The sequence below is a fragment of the Melozone crissalis genome, unplaced genomic scaffold (genome assembly GCF_028551555.1).
Source record: "Melozone crissalis strain CALT ecotype California unplaced genomic scaffold, PUWL_Pcris_2 ptg000056l_1, whole genome shotgun sequence".
Lineage (NCBI taxonomy): Eukaryota > Metazoa > Chordata > Aves > Passeriformes > Passerellidae > Melozone > Melozone crissalis.
The window spans coordinates 650,460-673,912 of record NW_026535834.1 but is presented as its reverse complement, the minus strand read 5'-3'; the positions used below and the strand labels follow the sequence as shown (position 1 = coordinate 673,912).

The 23,453-nt window shown below is 46.5% G+C and overlaps 1 protein-coding gene across 1 annotated transcript; it reads left to right on the top strand.

Moving 5' to 3' along the window:
• The first annotated feature begins 869 nt into the window (after positions 1 to 869).
• Positions 870 to 22,819, top strand: LOC128943939 (exocyst complex component 3-like protein 2). The gene is made up of 12 exons (XM_054286921.1): positions 870 to 1,155; positions 2,495 to 3,089; positions 4,731 to 4,836; positions 8,385 to 8,459; positions 10,839 to 10,939; positions 11,934 to 12,026; positions 13,316 to 13,448; positions 14,390 to 14,500; positions 16,249 to 16,404; positions 19,394 to 19,515; positions 21,016 to 21,201; positions 22,768 to 22,819. The coding sequence occupies exons 1-11, from the start codon at positions 870 to 872 to the stop codon at positions 21,194 to 21,196; spliced, it is 1,959 nt and encodes a 652-aa protein (XP_054142896.1). The 3' UTR covers positions 21,197 to 21,201; positions 22,768 to 22,819.
• The last annotated feature ends 634 nt before the right edge of the window (positions 22,820 to 23,453 follow it).

Genomic DNA, 23,453 nt, shown 5'->3' with positions numbered 1-23,453 from the left:
GTGGTTTATGGTCAGAACCTTAAGCAGCCTAATATGGACTTCATGCTAAGCAGAAAATCTCCTCCTTTTTTTTCACTTGTGGGTGTTGGGTGGTAATCAGATCCATATGTGTGCATACATGTATGGACACACACACATATATGCTGGATTGCTGCAATGTTATGCTGTTTATACCCATGTGTGTATATATACATTTAAAATAATACACAATAGTGTACATAGTTGCTGGAATATTGCACATTCCAGAAGACTGAGGTTGCTCTTATCCCCTCTGAATGGTGTTATTAGAACATGGAAACCAACACCCATTCTCTGGGCCTTTACATCCCTGCTGGCTCACACTGGGCTTGCTGGGAGGTGAGGGAAAACTTGGCTCCAAACCCAGATGTGATCTCCCTGCCAAAGGAAAACTCAGGTGCAGCCTGGGCATGCAGGGTGGGTGGAAAAGGATGTGTGCCTCATAAAAGTTGTTACTAATCAACTCCCTTAAACTGATAGGATTGTCATCAAGATAACTGGCAGTGCAGGGATATTTGAATCGTTTAGAAAATACCAAAAATCCCCCTGGCTTTCCCCCAGTGGTTGTGGTTAGATTATGTATGAGGTTTTTGACATTATTTACCCAGAAGAGGGAAGGATTACATAAGAGGCTGGAAGCCTATAAAAGTGTCCTCACTTGGCACAGACAGGAACCAGGTTAGACTTTTTCAAAGGCAGCTGAAGCCTGTAGCTGTGCAGAAAAAAAGTCAGAAGAAGAGACAACTTCTCTGGGAGACAGACACTAAGATTACTTTGCATAGAACTATTTCTCATGTTTTCTTCTGAAAATATTCCCAACTGGACAGAAAGAACCTGAGTCTGCTTGGATCATGCAGAAGAGAAAGAATTCCTGGGCAGCCTTTGTGGGAGGAGGCAACAAGAAGGGGGAGAAAATGACTGGGGAAAATGCAAGAATACTGCCCAAGGCCACACATGAGGAGAGAAAGAAGCAGGAGGCAAAAAGGAAAGGGAAATTGAAAACCGTGGCAGGCAAATTGCTGAAGACTGTGGTTGGCGGGAAGGAAACGGTGCAGAAGGCTGGCGCTGAGGATGTGGCAGGGAATTTGCTGAAGAGGCCAAGCAGTAGGAAAGGAGAGGAGAGAGGGACTCCTGCAGGTAACCTTGGAGTTATCTCTGGGTCCAGGCCTGGATCTCCTCTGCCCCTCCCATCCCACAGGCTCTTGTTTTTTATCAACTTCTGGATCAGGTGCTTTCCACTCTCCTCCTCCCCATCCTTCACCTGAATTCTTGTCCCTTCTGAACCCTACGCTTGCTACTCTGGGCAGTTCTGAATTTCACTTTTTATTTGCTTCACAAATGTTTCTCTTTACCGTTCTTATTTTTATCTCTGCAAAGACTCCTGATGTGTCTTGTGAGAAAGATGATGTATGTGTGACTGACACCCCAGCCATGTGACTGTGCTGTTCCTCCACAGATGGGAGGGGGAGGTGGGCTGCACACAGCCTGGTTGTGCCAATTAAACATTTCCCATGTGTTGTATGCATCGAGGCAGGGTGGGTGCAGCTTGTAGGCCCCTCCTGAATAACTTGCCAATTGCTTTACTGAACATCTTTGCATCAACCCTTCTCCATTTCATGTCATGTTCCTCCCTCCAGTCCTGTTTGATTTAATTCTTACTTCACATTTGAGATGTTTTCATAAAGGAAAGGTACGAAGGATATAGGCAAAACATAGTGGAAGCTCATACTCCTTTCATTCTTCACTCTACATCCAAAGTTGTATCCTGAATTATTTAAGTCCCTCTGCTTCTGGCTTTGCTTAACTTTCCCTGCATTCTCATCAAGTTCAATTTGTCCTCTGGGCTCTGCTCCAGATACCTTTGGCAAACCTTAACCCCTCATTGCTCAACCTTGTAATCTGTAAAACACATGGAAAAAGCCCTGCAGCTCTGTGAATCTGTTGTAAGAGTACATTTAACCCTTGTTGGTTGACTGGATGTGCTAGGTAAGATGCACTGGAAACAAGCAGCACTGGAAATCTTCCTTCCAAGGGAGCTTGCAGCACTTTGGTCCTGCCAGGGTTTCTGTAGAGGAGGCAGAGAATTCCTTCCAGGCTTGGCTTTCAGCTTTTGGCTTGTTCAGAAGATGTCCCTTCTTTAATGCTTTTTTCTGGACAGAAGGTACATTTCTTATGGAAAGATTGTAATTAATGAACCTTCATAGCTCACATGAGGAGGTCTCTGGAATGATGGCAAAAAGCTGCAGACTTCTTCAGGCTTGGTTAACCTGGAGGAGAAAGGATGAAAGAAATTTAGAAACAAAAAAGCGCTTGCCCTGAGGAAACTGAGAGGTGATAGTGCTAGACCTTAAGTGGGCTGATCTTGAGTAGATCCTGAGGAATTCTGGAATAGATATAAACTAGATACTTCATAACTTGGATATTAAAGTGATTGTCCTATAGACCTGTAGCAGCTTGTGTTCTTATTCTGTTGCAGAGGAAACCATCTGCAGACTCATTGAGCAAGGAAAATTTTTGGAAGCTTGTGATCAAATTCATAATCTGGAGCATTCTGGAGATGATGGAATGGGGAAGTCTGAATCACTTTATGAGCTGCTGGCTGAACGAATGTGGACTGTAGTGGGAGAAGCACTCAGTGGAGGTGACAGGATGCTCCTGGAGCCGTTGCAGTCAGTGGGGGAATCACTGAAGTGGGAGAAGCAGAAGGAAGCAGAGTGGCTTGGCAACAGCCTAGAGACAGACTCTGTTTCCACCTGGAGCCCAAACTTCTGGAGAAAAGATCTGGAGGAAAAGCTAATGCAGTACATGACAGCCCAGATTCCCCTGCTTGATTCCTCTACTGACACCAATGAGACTGCCCTGAAACAGCACCTGAGTCACCTGGAAAGGACATTTGTCCCCAGCCTCGAGCACAGAAGTGATGTCTTCAGGGAAGCAGGACTGCTCGTCACCTATGCCCGCTGCTGTCATGCCTCCTTGTGCTCTCACCTTGCCACACTTACTGACAGAAACTGTTTCAGCTTCAGCCAGAGCCTTTTAATTTATGAATGGATCATTAAAATGTACAAAAGGTACGTCTGAAGGGCTTTTTTTCCTACATTTTTTATAGCTCAATTTTTGTTTCTGAGAACAGTCACTGCTTCCTGATAACACAGTGATGAGGAGGACTCTTGCTGAGTTTAGATTTGCCCACGGTGTCTTTTATCTCCTGTGCTCTCAGAACCAGAGCCTTTTTTCATTGCAGTACTGCCTCTTTCTAAATCCTTAATATCAGATTCAGGGGTTTACCAGAGGTGGGCAGGTATTTTTCTGCTGGACTGCTGTTGGACATGCACAGTTTTTGGCTTTATTAAGCAATTTCTTTCCTTGCATCAACCTTTTTTTAACAAGGTCCCTAATACTCTAATTACCCCAGAATAATTTTCCCTGGCGTTTATGTCAGCATGGTGCTCTATGGATTTCTCTTGTTCTGCCCTTGGTTCTCCCACTGCTTTATCTGGCTTGTAGTTTTCCCAGTTGTTTCTCTATTTCCTTCATTAGCACTCAGATCACAGAAAAAAACATGTAACAGATCATTAAATTCCTGCCCAAGTCTGGGGAAACAGATATGGCTTTCCCTCTGAAGAGTGGCACATCTGGGGCCCTTTGGCCCAATGTGAATTCAAAGCCTATGGGTGTCATCAAAGCCTGAAACTTTCTTGTGATTTCTTTTTTTTCATGGTGGATGAGGCATTTGATTCCCTGTGTCCGTGGTTTAATTGCTACTCAGCAGCTCCAATCTTCTTATGCCTAATAGTTCTCAGCCTTTTTGGATTATTTGATTGCTTTCATCCAAGCCCACAGCTTCTCTGGTCCTTGTATTAATTACACTTATAAACCCTTGATGAGCTCATTAACAGTTCATCAGGTGGTCTCTTCCCCCAGCCAGCTCCTGAAGGAGGGAAGCTGTGTGGTGGGTACACACTGGCCATCATCAGGTACGTGGTGGATGTGGTCAGGAGGCATCCCTTTTACTGCTGCTTTTAAAATGGTAAAGCTTTGGAGTAATGGATTTATTAAATATTGAACACTTTAATAAAAGTGGAGGTGAGAAATAATGTAATTTAATTACATAAAGAAAAGTCGAATATAGGAAAAATGTATTATATAAATGCAGAATCCCTTCAAGGAAAAAAAAAAAACCCAAACAAATAACAGTGACTCTATTAGTCAGATGGTAGTGAAAAGAATAGAAATGAGGAGAGCAGAGATGCCAGACTTCAGCATTTGATTTTTCCTCTCTCTAAATACAGTAACAACCTCTATGAAAGCTCATGCATAGATGCAGTTGTCTTGGTATATAGCTGCTTCTTATTCCATTCAGAAAGAGTATGTGACACTTGCAAAATTGTGCATCCATGCAAGCGTGCTTGGGAGACTCTCCCTGAGATTAAGAAGGAATTGAGCAGCAGTGAGGGGAGAGGGGAACAACAAGAAAAACCCCTAACTTGGGCAGCAAATGTAGGAAGAAGAAAAAGAAACAGCACAAAAGAAAAGCTGGCCAAAGGCCATTGTCAAGACCTACTGTGCTGTGGCTGCCCAAGCTTGGCAAGCAGGGCTGGGTCCTTACAGGGCAGCCTGTTTGCTCGGTGTGAGCCTGTGGTGCCAGGCAGGCGATGCTGTGCACCCACGGGATGCTGCCCCTCTGGCTGAGCTCTTGTTTCTGCACACAGAGGCAGCCAGGCCTGTGAGAGACCCGGGCACAGCCTTTCCCTTGGTGCACAGTGCCTCGTGTGGATCCTTTTGAAGACTGAGGAAAAGTTACTTGCAACAGCACGGGTAAGAACTCAGGAGTTTTACCCCAATCTGCTGGTTTTATTCCTGTGGTTTTAAATTAAGGGGTGCCCTTGTTAAACAGCCAGCCCTGCTCAGGCATGTGTGGGTCCCAAAGTCTCTATCTTGACCGAGTTTCATTGCAGAGCCCAGGTGTGAACATCCATGACTGCCTGCTGCCAAAGGGAGGCTGCCTTGTCCTTGTTCCTTAGCAGGGAAACGTCCCAACATTTGAAAATTTCTCTTCGTCCCATTGCTGTATATTCAGAGAGCTACAATCTGCTCAGAAGCCCTTTTATCTGGAAGAAAGGGAGACTATGGGTGAAACCCACTTCCTTATTGAAGTTCATTTCAAAACGTTATTCATCTTCTCTCCAGCTGTTAATGATCCCATCGTGTGCAAAGCTGGGGTTTTTTACAGCCCCTTTGCCTCAGCTGTGCAGGATATTGAGGCTGCTAAATTTGTCTCTGTGTGAACCCCTCACAGTCCTCTCCAGCCTGTTGGACTGACACTGCTGATGTTAGAGCAAAGATTATTTCCAGAGCTCAGCACAAGAAAATGTGCAGCTGGTGCCCACCCAGCAGCCCTCCACAGAGAATCCTGTCTTGTGATCCCACAGGTGACCCCAGCCCTGCAGCATCTCTCTCTTTTCTCAGCAAAGTTTCCTCTTTGAAGAATTCTGTTGAGACATGTGGAATACAAATGAAGCGGGGAAGATGTGTTGTGGCAATGGGGAGGTCCAGAGGAAACCACGTTATTTGGAAAACTCAGCAGGGCCTCTTTTATTCAGCTAAAGCTGAAATGCAACAGCAGGAGTTACCACACTCAGCTCTCTGGCTTTCCATTTCCACCAGCCCCTGGGGAGCAGAGGAGGGGAAATTCCATGGCAAACTGCTGAATCATCCCTGGGAAAGTACTCTAAATTGCAGAGATTTTCCTCAAGAATTATTCCCTGAAGAACAAGAAGGTAGTCACAAACATGCAAGTAGAAGTGCCAGCTGGTGACAATATGCTTAAAGCCTACTGGTTTCAGTGTTTAAGTATCTTTATGGGCTGTTTTTAATCATTACCCTGGGGAAGACCATGTGTTCTCAAGCTCTTTTTCTAGCATTTGTTTCAATGAAGGAAGTGACCTAACTCAGGGTAGTGCCACTGAGGTTATCCTAGAGCAAGTCCCTGAGTCATTGTCAAGCCCTCAAAGATGCTGAGTAACAGTGATGGGAAATTTAACTTTTTTTTAGTTCCCTCTAATGTAATAGCTGAAGAATGCTTTTGCTTAACTGTAGGCTGTTTTCCTGATACACCACGTGCTGAGCAGGCTCACCCCAATCTGGTTATGAGTTTTTGTGCCATTCTGCCCTGAGTTTTCATGCCACCTTGGATCCTGGAGCATCCCAGCTCTATGTGGTGCTGAGTTGTACAGAAAGAGCAGAGCTGGAAGTGCTGGACAGTGTAGCACAGCATTGCCCAAGCTTGCTTCAAACCTGGCCAGCTTGGGAACAGCTCCAGACTCAAGCTAATGAGCTTAAGTGGACATAAGCTGACTCCATATGGAAAAATTATGGATGTCTCTTCAGCTCAGTGGTACAGCTTATAAAACCTGCTTTATCTCTCTATTTCAGCTTCTAGGGTAATTCAGCCTTCATTATGCTAATATACAGGCAGTTGTTATTGAGCAAATATCCTGCTGTTATCTTTTAACAATTGTCATGTATTATTGTGCCTAAATCACATGGTGTGCATTTTGCCACTTCAATGGATGACTAAAATTTCAGAATGAGAACATCCTGACCAAAATAAGCTATGGTCTGCTTTGCTTAGGAACACCTGGCTTATCTTTGGGTTTGGCAGCCTGATATCTGTGCAAACTAAAAGCACTTTAAACAGAAATGAGTGCTGAGAACTGTGAGCATATCTGAAGGTGCTGAGAGCCCAGATGCTATGAAAACCACTTTGAAACTCCAGTGTGGGGAACTCAGTCAGCTCTGCATGCAGGCAGCCCTCCCCTCAGTCTGGACACACCTGGGGCAGGGGAGCTTTGTGCCTTTGAGGTTACGAAGCTGGTGAACTGAAAATGCTGTTGCCATGAATTGGGTTGCCAGTCTGCCACCTCTGCCCCTGCTGTACTGGGGAATTTGACAAGAGTGCAAGGCAGACCTTGCAGCATGGTGCCAGGGCTCATTCTCGTGCTCATTTACACTGCCCTGCAAGGATCACTTGGCTCTGGGTCTTCTCCCCACCACCCCTGTATTTTTTCAAAGGGACAGAAGGAGGACCGAGAAGTTCCCGTTCTGCAGTCAGCACAGGTGTACTGACCGTCCATGGATCTGAAGCCTTGCAACATTTTGGTCAGACAGGAGGAAACAAGAAGTAAACTGGGCCTGTTATTTCAGCAGAAGTTTTGGTCCTCTCCACATTGAAGTTTTGGTGCCTGACGTGCTGGTATCACTACAAGAGCTACAGACAAGCAGGCTGTTTCTAATGCAGACACATGATCTGATCCAAAACAACTAAGTGCTGTCCTCAACAAGTTATTAACTGCCTTGCAGTTCCTCACTAAGCCATGCTTTGTCCCATTGTGGGGGGCAGGCTTGAAGTGTTTGTGCAGCTCAGCAGGGATGTGCTATCTCAGCACATAGTGTTCACACATTTGCTCACAGTCAGGTGATGGCACTTGTGAGGAAAGAAATTTTTCTGGGTTGTTTACAACTGCTTGTTTGTCTTTGATTAACACTTTTCGGTGAATATGGGAGAGCAGTTGTTTTGAATATACTTTTGATGAAATTCTTCAGCTGACAGCCACAAATTTCCTAATTCATCAGGCAGAAGAGAACAAAGACCAAAATGGGAGGTCAGACTTTATATTCCTTGGAGGAAGATTCAGAAATGAAAGAATAAATAAGCAAGCCAGAATTTTGAGTTTAAAGCTTCTGTAAAGGTCAGATCATGTTTTAAGCAACAAGCCCTTTCTCTGCAGTGCTAGTTTTGTTTTTACAGCCATTCAAACTAGCACAAGCCAGCCAAGTCTTGGGAAATTTCCCATCGTGCAGCCTCATGGGGCCCATCTCACCATGACAGTAGCTCTAAACACTAAGCCTGCTTCTCTTTGCACTCACAAGTCCCTGGCTTAAGCAAGGGAATGGTTTTAATTAATGCTGGCTGGTTTCTCTGGATGCTGGTTGGAGAGAGGAAGGGTGGAAAATCTCAGCTACAGTAGCTGGCAGCATGGAGATGTATCTAAGCATTGTTTTGCTGTGTGGGCGCCTTCATTTGAGCTAAGCTAACTAGGGAAGACTGTAGATAACCCAAGCTGACACTGGGATGAAAGAAAGCTGCAAATCACTTAAACTCAAACAAACAATGTAGAACAAAACAGAAAAATGTTATTAGGTCAGCTGGAAAACAGCCAGGCTTCGGGTTAAAAGAGACAGCCAAAAAAAATGGAGGCAGAAATTCATCTACTCCAAATGGATAATGAGAGGCTGGGAAGCCTAACATGTTATGAATGTCATTGTATCTTAACTGTACTTTTTAATTTCCTTTTATCATTTAGAAGGAAGTGGGGAGAGCACTGAAAGAAGCCTTTGATATTGGGAAACCCCCTTGGGCAGATGCTGCAGTCATTGAGGTAAACTGGGGGGAAATGAAAAGCTCCAGTCTTTGGGGCTGTGGTGTTTTTGCACACAAGCATGTGGGTATTTGGCAAGACCCAGTTTTGCATGTCTCAGTCCAGGCTCAGTGTGTTAAAAGCCTGCAAGCTGGCTGCCATACTTAAGCTGTGTCTGTCTGCTCCCAAACCTGTTTTGGGGAAAAAAATACCCCCTTACTAAACCAAGGATCAGCCTGAGCTGATTCAAGCTGAAGGTGTATTTTCATACATGCTCCTGGATCTTTATGTAACCTTTTGGGAAGCGGTGGTGTGTGTTACCCAGCCTGCTCAGTGTGAGCTCTGCAGAGCACTTTTATAAAAGCAGGGAGAGCTGCTGAGCCATGGCAGGGCCCTTTGGCTGGCAATGCAAAGTGCAGGCAGGCTGCTCCTGCTCATCCCTGCTGGGACTGCTGCCCTGGTGGGTCAGGCAGTGCAGGGGGCTCTGCAGAGCACAGCACGGGGCTCTGAGGGCGCTGCAGGAGCACACCTGAGGGGCACACATGTTAGCACACTGCAGGAACACACCTGAGGAGCACACATGTTAGCACACTGCAGGAACACACCTGAGGAGCACACATGTTAGCACACTGCAGGAACACACCTGAGGAGCACACAGGCTGGCACACTGCAGGAGCACACCTGAGGAGCACACACACTGGCACAATGCAGGAGCACACCTGAGGAGCACACATGTTAGCACACTGCAGGAGCACACCTGAGGAGCACACACACTGGCAAAATGCAGGAGCACACACATGCTGACACTGCAGGAGCACACCCTGCTGACTCGTAAGCAGCACTTACTGTGGGCAGAGGGGGTGTGGATCATGACCTGCAGAAGGATTAACATAAATCCTGGAGTTTATATGTGGGTTTAAGTGATGCTGGAGATCAGGGGCATGGCTTTGGGCTGTCATGGCTATCTTTATTCTCTGCTTTCTTCCACCACCCCAGTGGCACTCCCAATTCAGGCCATGAGAGAAGGAAGTAGCTCCATGGTCCTTTGGGATGGCAGCCTCAGGCACTGGAAGGATTGCAGATCAGCAGCAGCTGGTTTTTGTTTTAGCTGGCAAGCACTGGTTTTTCTGGCCCATCTCAGACCCAGGCACCAAAAGCAGAGCTCACATCAGGGGCTGTTTCCTCCTTGCCTTACCCTGTACCTGCTGGGGCCATGGAGCAGTGATGTGCCCAGTGAGGTACCTGTGCTAGGGGGTTGTTTAGCTATCAAGATGGTTTTTTTCCTGCTCCTGGCTCACAGTGGAAAGTTTTCTAACAAGAACTAGGACAAAGCATGGTTTGAATCCCACAGTCCTCAAATTTGTAACATCTGGCCATGCTTCAGCATGAGTGGATTCACTCTGTTGTGTATGCAACTGACAGGTTTGAATGCTCTGGGGTGGGTGATGGAAAAGCCTGGATTAATAGGAAAGCCTTATGAAATTACCATCTCCTCAATTTTCTCAGGCTGACACTTAAACTTCAGATAGAAAATGATCAAGGTGTCATGGAAACTCATCAGCTGTGGTTTTCTGACACTTTGGGGTGGCTTATTTCATCCAGCCCCTTTGGGTGAGCTTTTGCATCTGTTATGAGCAGTGGAAAAACCCATTCATGATGTGAGTCACCCTTTGTCTCTGGCTGATGAGCACTGTAAGGGCACAGCATATGGGTCCATCTGTCTCCTTTTTTCCATCTGGCCCTCCTCCCCTTGCAAGCTTTTGTTTCCACAGAGCAACTAATGGGCAGCATTAAGTTGCCACCTGCTCAAGCCTGCCCAATGTGGGGGGAATTTTGAGCTGTCTGGCCCAGCCCACCTCCTGCAGACACCTGGGCCACCCAGCTGGGCTCAGTGGGGCAGGACATGTGCTCTGGGGTTTAACACACAGAGCTGTGCCAGGTGTGAGGGTGGTGGCTGGGAAGGTGACACCTGCCCTCTTGAGGCATGCCATGCAGAGACCCTGGCAGAGGGGCAGGGCACACAGTTAGGTCTGCATAACCCTCTTTTTAGTGGCTGCACTCAAATTTATCTGCCAGGGTGAGTCAGGTAGAAGCACAGAAGCTCCTGCAGATGGCAGGTCTGTGTATGAGCTGAGCTGCCAGGCTGGATGTGGCCAGCAGAGAACATCTGCAGGGACAGACTTCTACCTAAGCTGACCACAAAAAAACAGGGGCAGCAAAGGTGTAGGGTCAGGCATTACAATAAGGCTGATGAAAAATACATTTATTTCCATGAGGACTCTCAAAACTGAAGCAGAAGTTGGTGCCTAGGGCAGAGTGAGCAGTGGGATGTTTTCCTGTTCACTGCATAGGGAACCAATGACTTTGGCCAGTTCTCCTCTCACACATTGAAATCCACAGATACTAACAGAGAAGACAGAGGCTGCCAGGCAAGTAAGCGAGAGCCTGGGGGAGAAGGTGGAAGCTGAGTGCCTGGAGGAGTGCCTGAGGTTCCTAGAGAGGTAGGAAGGATGCTGCTTTCCTCCTTGGTAACATCCTTAATGCTCAACAGAGAGAAACCCCGATGAAGCAGCTGGTGATGCTGTGTTCACCTGGATCTTGATGGCTGTTTCCCATGACGCTGTTACTGACAACACAGCACTTCACTGCTGTTTGTGTGCTCGGTATTTGTAGTTGGACTAAAGCTGAGGGAACAAAGTGCATCTGGAGTAGCTGGGACAGGATAAAGCCTTTGGGGGAGATCTGGAGAGGCTCAGACCTTAAACACACCTGGGAAGAGGGGCAGCCGAGTGTCCAGTGCCCAGGCCTGGCCCCTTCTCACCTGGCTGTGCATCCCAGGCACAGCTTTCTGCTGGCTCTGTGGCAGGGTGGGGAGATCTGCTCTCTCCTAGTTCTCATAGCAGAATGAATGTCTTCTCATCTGGCCTCTCACCATTTCCTCTGGCTCCCCTAATCTGCTTTTTGTTCTTGGGTATTTCTCTCTCCATGTATTCCCCACAGCAGAAAATGCCAGGACTGCTGGTTTAGGTAGTATTTCTAGATGGAGATTTGGTTTAAGACCCTTGGCCCTCCATATGATGAGAGGAAAGAAATTCCTATAAAATGGGTTGTGCAGAAGCCCTTTGTGAGACTGAGACTGACAAAGCAGTTCAGAGACCTTGTGGGTTATTCATACACACTGAGGCTTTGTTCTGCACCTTTATTGACAAAGCCTGAGCTGCTTCCCAGAAAGAAGTGTTGCAAATCAACCTCCTGCCTCTTGGTCCCTGACAAAGGTACCCAGGCAGCTCCAGGGCTCTCCCTGCTGTTCCTGTGTTTGTCTTCCCCCTTAGCTGGGCAGGCAGAGACTTTGTCATGTTGTAGATCCCACCTGGGGGATTAAAACTGTGAGATGAAAAGACAAAAAATCACACAGTATTTCTTCAGTGTGCTGTTGATTTTAAATGTGTTCTGGAGCACAACATATTAAAGGTGCTTCTTCCTGTTTTAATTTAGCTATGAAGATGAAGTGAGAAGTTTTATCCAGCTTGATGGCTGCTCACAGATCTACAGCAGCTTACGAATCCTGGAGAGTTGCTGCCTTCTCAGGTTAGAAAGCAGAGCCTCATGACATGGGGAGCAAAATGAGTTTTCTGCTGGTCTGATCTCCTGACTCTGGTATGAGGCCAACCTTGACCTCCAGCTGGGTATGGTCATCCAGCCCTGTGCACACCAGGTTTAAACATGGAGGAAGCCAGCTGCTGTCAGCAACACTCCTGCTGAGCTGCCCTGGCAGTCCCAGCAAGAGGGAGGCTGAGATGGGGCTGTCACTGTGGCCAGGGACACAGGGCTGTGCTGCCACTCTCTGCCTGCTCCCAGGCCCTGCAGGTGCAGGGTTTGCAGCCATGTCCCCCTTCCTGCTCCGAGCAGGAGGCAGCAGTGCTGTGTCATGTGTGGGGACACTACCCTGGCTAACCCCACTGTGGGTTGTGATGTCCTGCCTTTTCCAGGTCTGATCATCCTCCAGCTGGAAAGCTGCATAAAGGTTATGCTGAGATGTGTGTGCTGCTGCACTTGGTAGGTGCAATCTCAAGTGCTTTGCTGAATGAAACCCCAAGGAATATGCCAGGCTCTCCCTGGGGTTGCTAGGAAGGAGGGAAGCAGTAAAGCACAGAAGGGTGGAGGAGGATGTTTGCACCTACAAGCTAATTTCAGAGGCACTTGCAGCATTGGAGAAAACAAGGTTGCTTCTCTTCTTCCTGTGTAAAATTATCCAGGGATCTCTGGAGTCAGCAAAATGCCAAAATCCAACATATGCACGGTGATTACTTGACATCAGAGCCTTGTGTTGAGCCTAGGTAGCTGCTTTGTTTGTTGTATTTGCATGTTGCTGATGCTGGATCCTAGACTGAATACTTATGAGTCTCTTTTATGTAATCCTTCACAGCTTTACTGAGAATGAAGTTGTACACTGAGCCTTTCCAGAATGTAGGATGTCTGGTTTCTAGCTGGTGATAATTTTAACCAGGATTTGCTGACTGGAAGACTGTTCTGATGGAAGATAATTGTTTGTCTTGTATTTGTAGATTGTAAAAGGCACATGGGATGCTCACCCAGACTCTGTTTGCCAAGGCTGCTTCATGCTTGCTCATTTTTGAAAATACTGGAATTTTTATTTATCTGGTCTCACTAGTGATGGGTACAAGTGACATTTGCATGTTGTGCCCTTGTGGCAGTGTCTTAATGAGCACAGAAATGCAGGTCACTGAACTAGCTTTGGACCTGAGCATGTGCCCATTCAATGACCCCTGTGTTGGTTACAGTAGAAAGAGTTTTGATCTGAGAGAATAGCATGATTTGATCTGATCAATACTTTCCATATTTATTTTTTTAAATAGAACTGTCTGGCATAAGCTAACATACATTTGCAGTGTCAGCACTGAGCAGAATGTTAAGGTGAATGGATTTCTACACAGGATGGAAGATGATATTATGGAGCATTTTCTGCAAACCATCACTACTAAAGTCAAGGTATGGAAGACCCATTTTAATTCTGACTCTTGGCAGACCATATGGCTGGCAGGCACTTCCCTCATGTCCTGATTTGGAAAAGGTGAAGCCATAGTTTGGCCTTCAAGCCTGGTATTCTCCTCTGCCTTGTCAGAGTCTGTATGTGGACAGCTTCACATTTTCCAGTTTTGGGACCCCAGTTTCACTGTTTGTAGTGTTTGCTGTTGTGCTGCCCAGAGCCCAAAAAGCTGAATTTCATCTGATACCTATTAATTCCCAGCAGCTGGGCATCTTCCCAGGACAGTGATAACTCACAGAGCCCAGGGCTGTGCTGGCTAGTCAGGATGTAGAGAAGGCTGACCAGAAATGTGTCCCTCCCTTGAGATAAAGTCCCCTTCCTTCATCCTTTCTAGTATCAATCTGTTAGCCCAGGCACTGTTCACCCTTGTGTCTGGAAAACACAGAATTCCAGGCTCCTGACAGTGTGTGATCCTGCGCATTTCCCTGGGAAGCTCCCCTGGGCATCTCCAGCCTCATTGCTCAGGCTCCCTTGGGCAGGCTGGAGGCAACAAAAGGAAAATGACAAGAGAAACTCTGGCTACACTGTGCAGCTTTGGTCCCAGAGCTCATTGCCAGCCTGTCCCATGAGCCCATACATCTGTGTGGGAACTGGGGGTGGCTCTGACAGAGCACCAGCAGCCCTGGGGGGAACAGGAGGCCCAGGGCCCAGGTTTTCAGTCTTCCAGGTTTGGGCTTAAGGGCTTAGTACATCCTTCCTGAGTTGGAATAGTTTCTTTCTTTCATGTTTTGATTTTCTTTGAAATAAAAACACAGGATGCTGCAGTTGGTGGAGAAGTCTGTTTCCAAGAGCAGAAAGAGCAAAGACACAATAATCTGTGTCTGTTGTTTGTTTGGTGTCTCTACATGTGCACCCTTTGACTTTGTCTGTTTCTTTTCCTCAGGGAACACTGAAGGACCACTTCAAAAAGTGTGACAGTGGTTTTGACCACATCCTTGAATCCTTAAAGCAAAGCTTTTTGATCTTTGGGAAGAAAAAAACAGATATATATGAGGTAAGAAATAAGTAAGAAAGTGAGAACAATATGTTACTCAGAAAGATGAAGAGGGATTTTTTCCAGGGGCATGTAGTAAAAGGACAAGGGGGAATGGATTCAAACTAAAAGAGAATAGGTTTAGATAAGATTTTAGGAGGAAGATTTTTCCTGGGAGTGTTGAGATGCTGGAAGAAGTTGCCCGGAGGTGCTGAGGATGCCCCATCTCTGGAAGTGTTGAGGGCCATGTTGGATGGGGTACTGAGCAACCTGCTCTGGTGGAAGGTGTCCCTGCCCATGGCAGGGGGGTTTGAACTAGATGATCTTTAAGGTATTTTCCAACTCAAAACATTCTGTTCTGTGAAATCACTAAAACTAGTATTTGAACATTTGGATGGCACAGTACTAGAAAATTAATACAAACTGCAGTTTTCTCTGTTGTCAAATGGGCTTTTAAATATCTGGTGGTCTCAGTCCAGTACCTCTGTCCACCAGGTTTGGGTAGTGACAGCTGAGACCTTCCTGTAATTTCAGCAGAGAAACCAACAAGTGAAGAAATGTGGAAACTGAATGTACCTCCCAAATACAGAGGGGAATGTTGGGCTCCCTCCTCTCCTACCATTGCTGCCATATAATTATTTTGGAAATTTTCTCAGCTTCTAATGTGTTTCAACCTTATTTGTGAGGATTATTGATCCCTTTGATGTAGAGTGGACAGAGTGGGGTGAAAAGTCCAAATTCTTAAAGGGCACAGCATCTCATGCAGAGTAATTGGCAAACAACCTCACAAAGTATCGAAGTTTTTTCACCTTTACAGTAGCCTAAACAGCTTTTATAGGATCTTACAGCAGCCTTGAGTCTATCTCTTCAGCAATGAGGTTGGTACCTGGGGAATTCTCTCTTTTGTGCAGGCTGGATTTGCTGTTGCTACATGTGCAATGTGTCCTCCTCAGCCATGGGACTCCCAGGTCTGCAGTCTCTTTGTCAGTGATGATTTTAATTAACATTTTGCAATATGGAAAAAGTAATGGAAGAGAAAAAAGTAGGATCTATTCTGCTGTTGTTCAAAGGCTGTCACTGGACATCATGTCACATTAGTGCTGGGGCAAGCAGCAGCTCAGTGGTGAAGTGCTGTGCCAGAGCTCTCTGTCCCTTGCTTTGTCTGTTTTGGACAGAGCTGGGGATTTCCTGTACCTTTGGACTGCAGCCTAACCCTGCTCTGATTTCAATTGCTAACAAAATGTGGTTTCTGTGCAGCAGCCCACCCCCAGCAGAAACGCTCCCTGTCCCTGTCAGGCACTGCATGGGTCTGCACTGGGGTTCCTCAGCCAGTACTGGGAGCTAAGAGGGAGCTGCCCAGGTGACTCCTCTGTGCCCAGCCACAGCTGTGTGCCCCAGGGCCCTGTGTCAAGTGTAGATGCTGGAGGGAGGCTGCATCTGGCTTGTCTGCAGCCCAAGCTCCCCCCAGGTGATAATGTGTGAGCCAAGCCAAGTGTTGCTGCAGCTCTGGAGTGTGAGTGACCTCTGGTCAGCTAACTGCTCCCATTGCTTTTGATTTGATGTCTCCACACTTACCATCAAGCTTTGTGATCCACTTGCTGCTTGGAGATAGTCCAAGTGTTGGATCAAGCATTTAAAATTAATATTTAAGCAAAGAAATGGGGCAGCCATCTGCATGGGCAGAATATCTGCTCTGTGCCCTGGTACAGGTGTGGCTGAGCCTTGCTCAGTGCAGGGAAGTTAATCTGGGTCTCTTTGCTCTGGAACAGGCCCTGCTCAAGGCTGTCAATGCCATCATTATTACAGAATACATGCAGGCCCTCCTGACCACTCCCAGGAAAACATCTGCTGTGCAGAGGAGGAGGATTGTCAACAAGATAGAAGAAGATCATGGGATGATGCAAACCATCTTTAAAGAGTGCTTAGTAAGTCTTTGATATGGTTACAGTTTTGCTCTTTGTCATCAAGAACAATACCAGCAGAGGAAGAGACTGAAGACTGCAAAAAAGCTTAAGAGTTTTTACCACAGGGGTATCAAGCTTCACTGAAATGACATTCAGATATGCTGACAGCTCTTCTGATCTGTCAGAAGCTGTTAGCTCATGGTTTTGAAATGTGTGACTGGAAGATGCAAGTTTTGATGCAAGTCACACTGCTGCCACTGACACAAGAGTGAGGCATGCTCCTCTGAGCTGGTGAGACAGCTCCAGAGCTGCCAGCTCCTCCATCAGCCCTCTGGTAGCTGGCATGGGGCGGCAGTGCTCACCCTGGAGCCTCTGGAGTGATGAGGCAAACAGCTCCACACCTCCACCTGCTCTGTGCATTGCCGTGTAAGGCTGCTCCTCCCTGGGCATGGGGTGTGCATTGCCACCCCTCCATCCAGCCTCCTCCCTCCCCACAGGCCCTTCCCAGCCCCTCAGAGCTGGCATGATGGCTGCCTCAGCCATTTCCCTGTGCTCTGGCATTTCCTCATGGCAAAACACGCTGATGCTGTTGTGGTTGCTGACGGCTGTGGGGAGGAACGAGTCTTCCTGCAGGGGTAAACACCTCACACCATTAGGAGGTGAAGGCACATTGCAGAATATTGGGTGTAAAAGCAGAGCCACACCTCTGAAGAAAACTTGTGCAAAGTGCTGGTTCTGATTTGCAGAAACAACTTCAGAAGTTTTAAAAAGTCTCACCTCATAATCTGGTGTAATTAGCAGTGCTGCACAGAGCATCTGTGGGTGCCACCAGGCTGTCACATGAGTTCCTGGGTTACCCAAGGGCCAGGACTGCCCTGGCAGCAGTGTCCCCTCCTTCAGCTGGCGCAGTTGGAGAATCACTGCTGTGCAATGTCCCTGGCATGGCTCCTTAGCAGATGCAGGCTGAGAGTGCCCAGGCATGGTGCTCCATAGAGAGCTGGGCTGAGCAGCACAGCAGTGGTTGCAAAGTCAGTTTGGTAACAGGACTCAGATGTGACAGCATCTAAACCCCCTTGGCTGCACTGGTTTTAATGATTTCACAAATGCTGAGTCATTCTCACAACTTGCCTATTTAAGTGCTAGGGACTGAAAATCTATTTTCTCATAAATGAGTCCCTTGCAAGTCATATGTCAGCAATTCTTACCTTGCCCAATGAATAAAATGAAATAAAAATGATTGTCTGTAGGCTTCTCTAAAGTCCTCTCAGACCCATTACAATTAATGCATTAGATTCATGGCAGAAAGCTGGGAGCTGCCAGTGCTTTTAGCTGAATTCCCACCTCTCTTGGAGTGATCGATCACAGATGAATTAATGCTTTCAGCAATTGAGACATGGGGAATAGCAGGAGGGTTCTCTAATCTTAGCTCTGAAGTTTACCAGAAATGCTGTGCTCAGCATCAGCTTTGGATGTAACCGTGCATGGAACAGTGCAAAGGAAATAGAGGAAATCTAATTATCTATTAAAACCCTACATTAAGCTTGGGTGAAAAAGAGCTGCATCTGGTTAGAAATTTTCCCCAGTGTCCTCAGCGTGTGCACTTTCTTACTTGATGTGAGAGCACTGAAAGCCTTGGAGGTGAAATGCACAAGAGATTTGCAGGGGACAGCCTGCTCCTTAGTCATGAGGCTCATGGTTATGCATGCCAAATATGAACTCTGCTGCAGACTGAGTTTATCATACAGTTGTTGCACAGGCTGCACCTGCTCCCTGCCCTATTCTGCCCTCTCTCTGGGCTTTTCCTTCCCCTCTGCTCTCAAAACTCATTAGGAAATACCTTGCTTCTCTCCTAAGAGCAGTACCTGTCAAAGGCACTTAAACACTGCTGACAAAACACCTCTTTTTTTCCCCTTTAGACTGCAGGCTGTTTACCTCTGACCTTGCCTGCCTATGCAGTGCTTAACTAAATCTGACGCCTTCAAATTAATTAGCATTTTGTAATAGTGAGCTTGCCAAGTATGAAGCTGTACAGTACCAATGCCTCAGGAGCTGAGTACAGCTTGTGCACTGAGCAGAGCTAGACATGCTGTGTGCCTGCAGTGCAGGGGGAGAGGGGGAAGGCTGTCTTCAAATATTATTATTATTTTTAATTTATGTTCATTGCAGAGGAGCTGCATGGAGAATGTGACCAGCTTTTTCTAATGCCCCCTGCAGATCAGGGGAACCTGGGCTTCTCCTGCCCCAGTTTGGCAGCCTGTTCTCCAGGTTTGCTTTGTCACACTCTCTGTTGATGTGGTGGCATCAATAATTCAGAGAAGCAATTAAATTGCATTACTGCACTGATGGAAAATGTGAGCAAGACCTGAAGCTCTCTTCCTGGTGGTTCATCTGCATTCTGCTTCTCCAGCTCTGCTGAAAATGCTGTGGTTTTTGATGAGACTTTTTTCTCCTGTGTGCTCTAGATTAGAGGGAGATCATTGTGGGCAACATCTACCAATCATGTCATGTTTTCTACACTGTCCAGCCCTGTTTCCCATGTTTTTCTATCAGAGGATGTGTGTTCTCTTATCCTCTCCCTAAGGTTGCTTTTCTGTCCCTGGGCTTGCGCTGGGGGAGCAGAAATGCCAGCATGTTTGGCCAACAAGGCTTGTTTTCACACAGTCAAGCACAGGGCTGTGCTTACCTGCAGAGGCAAACCACAGCCCACGAGGTGAAATGGCCCTGAAAGGAAAGGCAGTTTAGGGAAAAATGAGGTACATTTGCCAGCTTTGCCAAAGGAAGTGCAGGAGGGGATTCTGCACTGCTGAAGAAGCCACCCTGGAAGCAGTCTGTGGCCACTCCCCAGGTCCTTTTCTGCTGTCCTGTGGGGAAAATCAGATTTCTATACATGCACAGACACTTCTGCAAAGCTCCTAACCCACACAGAGAGATCCCCAGTCTGACATGAGTCCAGCCCTTAATGTGCTGTGCTGTTTCTCCTGCCCTGAACACAAAATTGCTTTTCTCCCAGGGTCCTGCAGCTGGCTCTCTCAACGATCCAATAAAAGCAATTTTAGAGCTTCTTCAAACTTCTGATCCTGAGGGGATGAAGATAGCACTTCTGCCCATTCTAAAAGAATTTCCTGACCTCAGGTAATGTCTTTGATTGCTTTCACTTCTGTGCTTTCTTACATGATTACTTGAAACCAGAAGACCTACAGCAATATTAGTCCTGTGATACTTCTGCAGTGTGTTGGGCCAGGCACAGTGACCCTTTGAATGTACTCACTGGTGTCTGCTTTATATCCTTGTCAGACATGAACTGCTGAAGTTGAAATGTCCTCCTGTAAAGGTGGAGGATGGATGAAATTGCTGTCAACAAAGCAGAAATGCTGTGGAAAAGTACTACCTTAATGCAGAATTTACAGGACCATATGAGTCAAATGTAGGTTTCAAGAACATCCTTAATTTGGGCATTTCATAACTTCCAAACACTTGGCTTCTGGCTTCAACACTTCACCACACCCTCCCTAACTATTTTCAGAAGTTTCAAGGTGTATTCAGCAGGAATATACACTTGTATTTCTTACAGAAAATTTAACAGAATTGAAACACAGGTTTTATTAGGAAGGAGAGATCTTGGATTACTGCATTTTTTCCAAAGCCTGTGGTTTACTGCATCTATCTTTTGTTCTATGTGCTGTACCTGTGTTTTCCAACTTAACATGATTGCAGTGTTAAACTGTCTGTCACAGGATGCTCTGAAGGCCAAAAGTGTGAATACCTTCAAATGTGGGGCAGACAATTTGTGGCAGATAATTACTTCAGTGCCTATTCAACATGACAGTCAGCAGATAAACCTGCAGCAAGGGAAGTCTCTAGACTTCTGTAGGAAGGGCTGCTGTAGGCAAAGAAAAAAATAAAAAGAAAGACAAAGAGATTATGTTATGCTTCATCTGGTTTCTTAACTCTTTTTTACTTTACTACTTTTGAAAGTGCTATTGAGCTAAAAAGCTGTTTATCTGATACAGCATAGCAATTTTATATATATATATATATATATATATATATATATATATACACATATACAGTATAGGAAGTGGGCATAGAAAGTTCTCAGAAGACCCAGATCTCAGAGGAGGTTATCCTGGTGTGAGTGGATGCACTGTTGCTGACTAAAACAGATTTCTCTGTTTCAAACTGTTTGGCTTGGATACATTTGCCTTATATCCAACACAGTATTTTTCTGCTCAGGGGAACAGAGCTCTGTAGAACACAAATCCTGTAACCTTCCAGATGAACAAGAATTGGCTCCATTTGAGGGGAGACAAGATATCAAAAATGCCTCCAAATGGTCAAATGTAGCGTTCTCTGGATCCTATTATGATAGATACAGGTCTTTTTCTAGGAATAACCTAAACTGAACATTTTCAATACTTCACAGGGATATTGTGGGCTCTGGGCTTGGGACTTGTGAGCTCAGCCCTGTCCCACACAGCTCTTGGGATATGGCCTCCCCCTTAGATAGCCAGAGGGTGTCAAAAAGCAGCTTTCAATTTTTGGTCTGGTCCAGCAAAACTCAGGGATAGGAAACAAAAGTTAGGTTTTTTTTCTTGGCTTATTCACTAACTGTCCTTTTGTCCTTTTGGAAAGGAAGGACCATCTGAGTGCAGTGCTGGACATCAAAGATTCACTCAGCCGAGATGACAGAGCTGCTCTCTTGAAGGCATTTCATGATAATTGCAGGGAATCAGAAACAGAAGCAAACTTGCTTTTTGCAGATATAGAAGTAAAACCTAGAAAATGTGGACTCTGTGGCTGCCTCTGCTGTTAGCAAAGGTGGGTGTGTGTGAGTGTGTTTGTGTGTAAGGTGTACCTGCCCAGGCACACTTCTTACAGGGAGGTGGAGCTGCAGCCTCACCTCCCCAGGGCCCTCGTTGCTCCATGCACTGGCTCTCCTTCAGGCTTCCACACCCTGCAGGATCGTGTTGGAGGCAGTGCAGGGTGCTGAATTCTTAGATGAGTGATTCAGATTACAGCAGGGACAAAGGAGAAGGCAGGGCTAGCTCTGCCTCCCCATCTTTCACTCGTGTCTGTGTGTCCCTACAGCAAGGTCTCTGCAGCATCCCCTCCCTCCCAGCTCTTACCCTCTGCCTAGGCACGGTGTCCCAGGCAGGTGCTGTTGCCTTCTAGCAGGACAAGCCAAGGAGGAACCTCTCAGTGATCCTCCTGCTTCTCTGGGGGGAGGGATGTGTGAGCCCCACCACTGCCCCCTTCATGACAGCTTCATTAATTCAACCAGGCTTGGCCCCATTTAGCTGACTGAATACTGCTCAGTGGAGAACATGCATCTATTTTCTACACTTTGAATCATTGACAATTTCTTGTTACTCCAAAGTTACCCAGCTCCAGCTCAGAGGTGGAGAATTTTGTTTTATGTTGGCCAGGTCAGAGCCCTCAGCTATCAGAAATAGTCCTGCTCAGTCAATAACTAGAGATTGCCAGCAGTTACCTTCTGTTGCATAAGCTGACTAGACTGAGGTTGAGAAGCACAATCCCTCTCCTCCTCCCCTCTCAGGTGTCACTATTTATTTATAGTTACCCATGTTAGCAGATCAGGGGTGAGGTATGCAGGACTCTGCCCTCCAGGCACAGGCAGACAGCAGGCTGCCCTGGTAGCAGGGAGAGAAAGCAATTAGAGAAACAATTAAAAAGCACAAAAGCTTCCCCTCCTAATGAAAACTGATTCTGATATAATGAACTGGCTGTCAGCTACTCATGTTTATACCCTGCTTTAAAGAAATTACCCATAGTGTCACCTTTGCTTTAGTAAAGATATCGAGGAGCAAGTTTTTAAAGCATTGTAAGTCCCTGAATCTCCTGTTTACTGAAATTCCCTGGGAAAATAGACTCCCAAATCCCAGCAGACCCAGCTGAGTGTGCAGTGTGGTGGACACACATGCCTAGCACAGTAAAGGTGAAATCAGTTATGGGATGTTCCACCTTCCTCCTTCCATGCCAGCCCTGTGATTTTGCTGCCATGCTCTGGGGTGTGACCTGTAGGCTCTCTGGGAACCAGCTGCTTCCTCCTAGCCAGAAACACATTTCTCCCTCCTGTATATGGAGGTTTCCAAACCAGGACTTTGGAAAAGCACTGCTTTTGGTTGTTTCATGTTAGCATAAAAAGTCCTTCCAGAAGAGAAGGTTTAGCTAGGGAGGGCAGGCAGCAGTGGGGGTGCTGCCCAGGGATTTTGTTTAGCCCAGGAAGTGAGGATTTCAGCAGGTAAGTGTGGACATAGCTTCATGCAGGAGTGTGCACAGGAGGGATGTTTCTGCTGTTTGCCTCTTGCACATGTTCTGACGAGTGCTATTTAATTACCCAGCTTTTTTCTTGCCTTCCCTCAGGCCTGCTGGGAGAAACAAGAGGCCTTGCTCTGCTGTGCTAGTGTCTGCCACCACAGCTCCTTGAAAGCTTCACATGCAGCTGGATGCAGGGAGAAGCCTGTCAGCCATGGAAGACAAAATTTCTGCACTTTTGCAGGAAAACCATGAGGCTCAAATTCCAATCCTATATGTAAAGTCCAGGAGGGAGATGAATGGGATATGGTTGAAAGACATTTCTTCAAGATTTCCTAGAGATTGCCATTCAGCTGAGTCCTGGTGGTTATTCCCAGGACGTGGCAAGTGTGGAGGAGGGTTTCCCCTCACTGACTTCCTCTCTGTTTCCATCTCTTGTTCCATGAAATCTCCAATGAGATTGGGACTGCTGCACCTCATGTTGTCCCAGCATTGCAACCTCCCAAGGGATCCAAGACCTCTGTCAGAGAATATTGCCTGGCTGATTGTGCTGGCAATGCCTGCAGGTCTGGGTGCCTCAGTTTACCCCCAAAGCCTGACCTGCATCAGGAGGGTGCAGACAGAGCTGCCTCTTCCCTCTCTCATGAAGGCTGTGACCTGCTTTGGGGGCAGCCTGCCATGGTGAGGTGTGGGATGGGGAGCTCCTCCTGTATGAGTTTTACAGCTGGCTCAAGAGCATAGTCTTGCATTAATTTTTATACCTCAGTTACTGGAAATTTCCTCTTGGAGACAGA

What these genes read in the sequence shown, in the direction of transcription:
- LOC128943939 (XM_054286921.1), top strand. Translation starts at nt 870, where the DNA reads ATGCAGAAGAGAAAGAATTCCTGGGCAGCCTTTGTGGGAGGAGGCAAC. An exon ending in CAGATGCTGCAGTCATTGAG is followed by an intron (nt 8,460 to 10,838) that starts GTAAACTGGGGG and finishes TGAAATCCACAG; the next exon opens with ATACTAACAGAGAAGACAGA. An exon ending in AAAAAACAGATATATATGAG is followed by an intron (nt 14,501 to 16,248) that starts GTAAGAAATAAG and finishes GCTCTGGAACAG; the next exon opens with GCCCTGCTCAAGGCTGTCAA.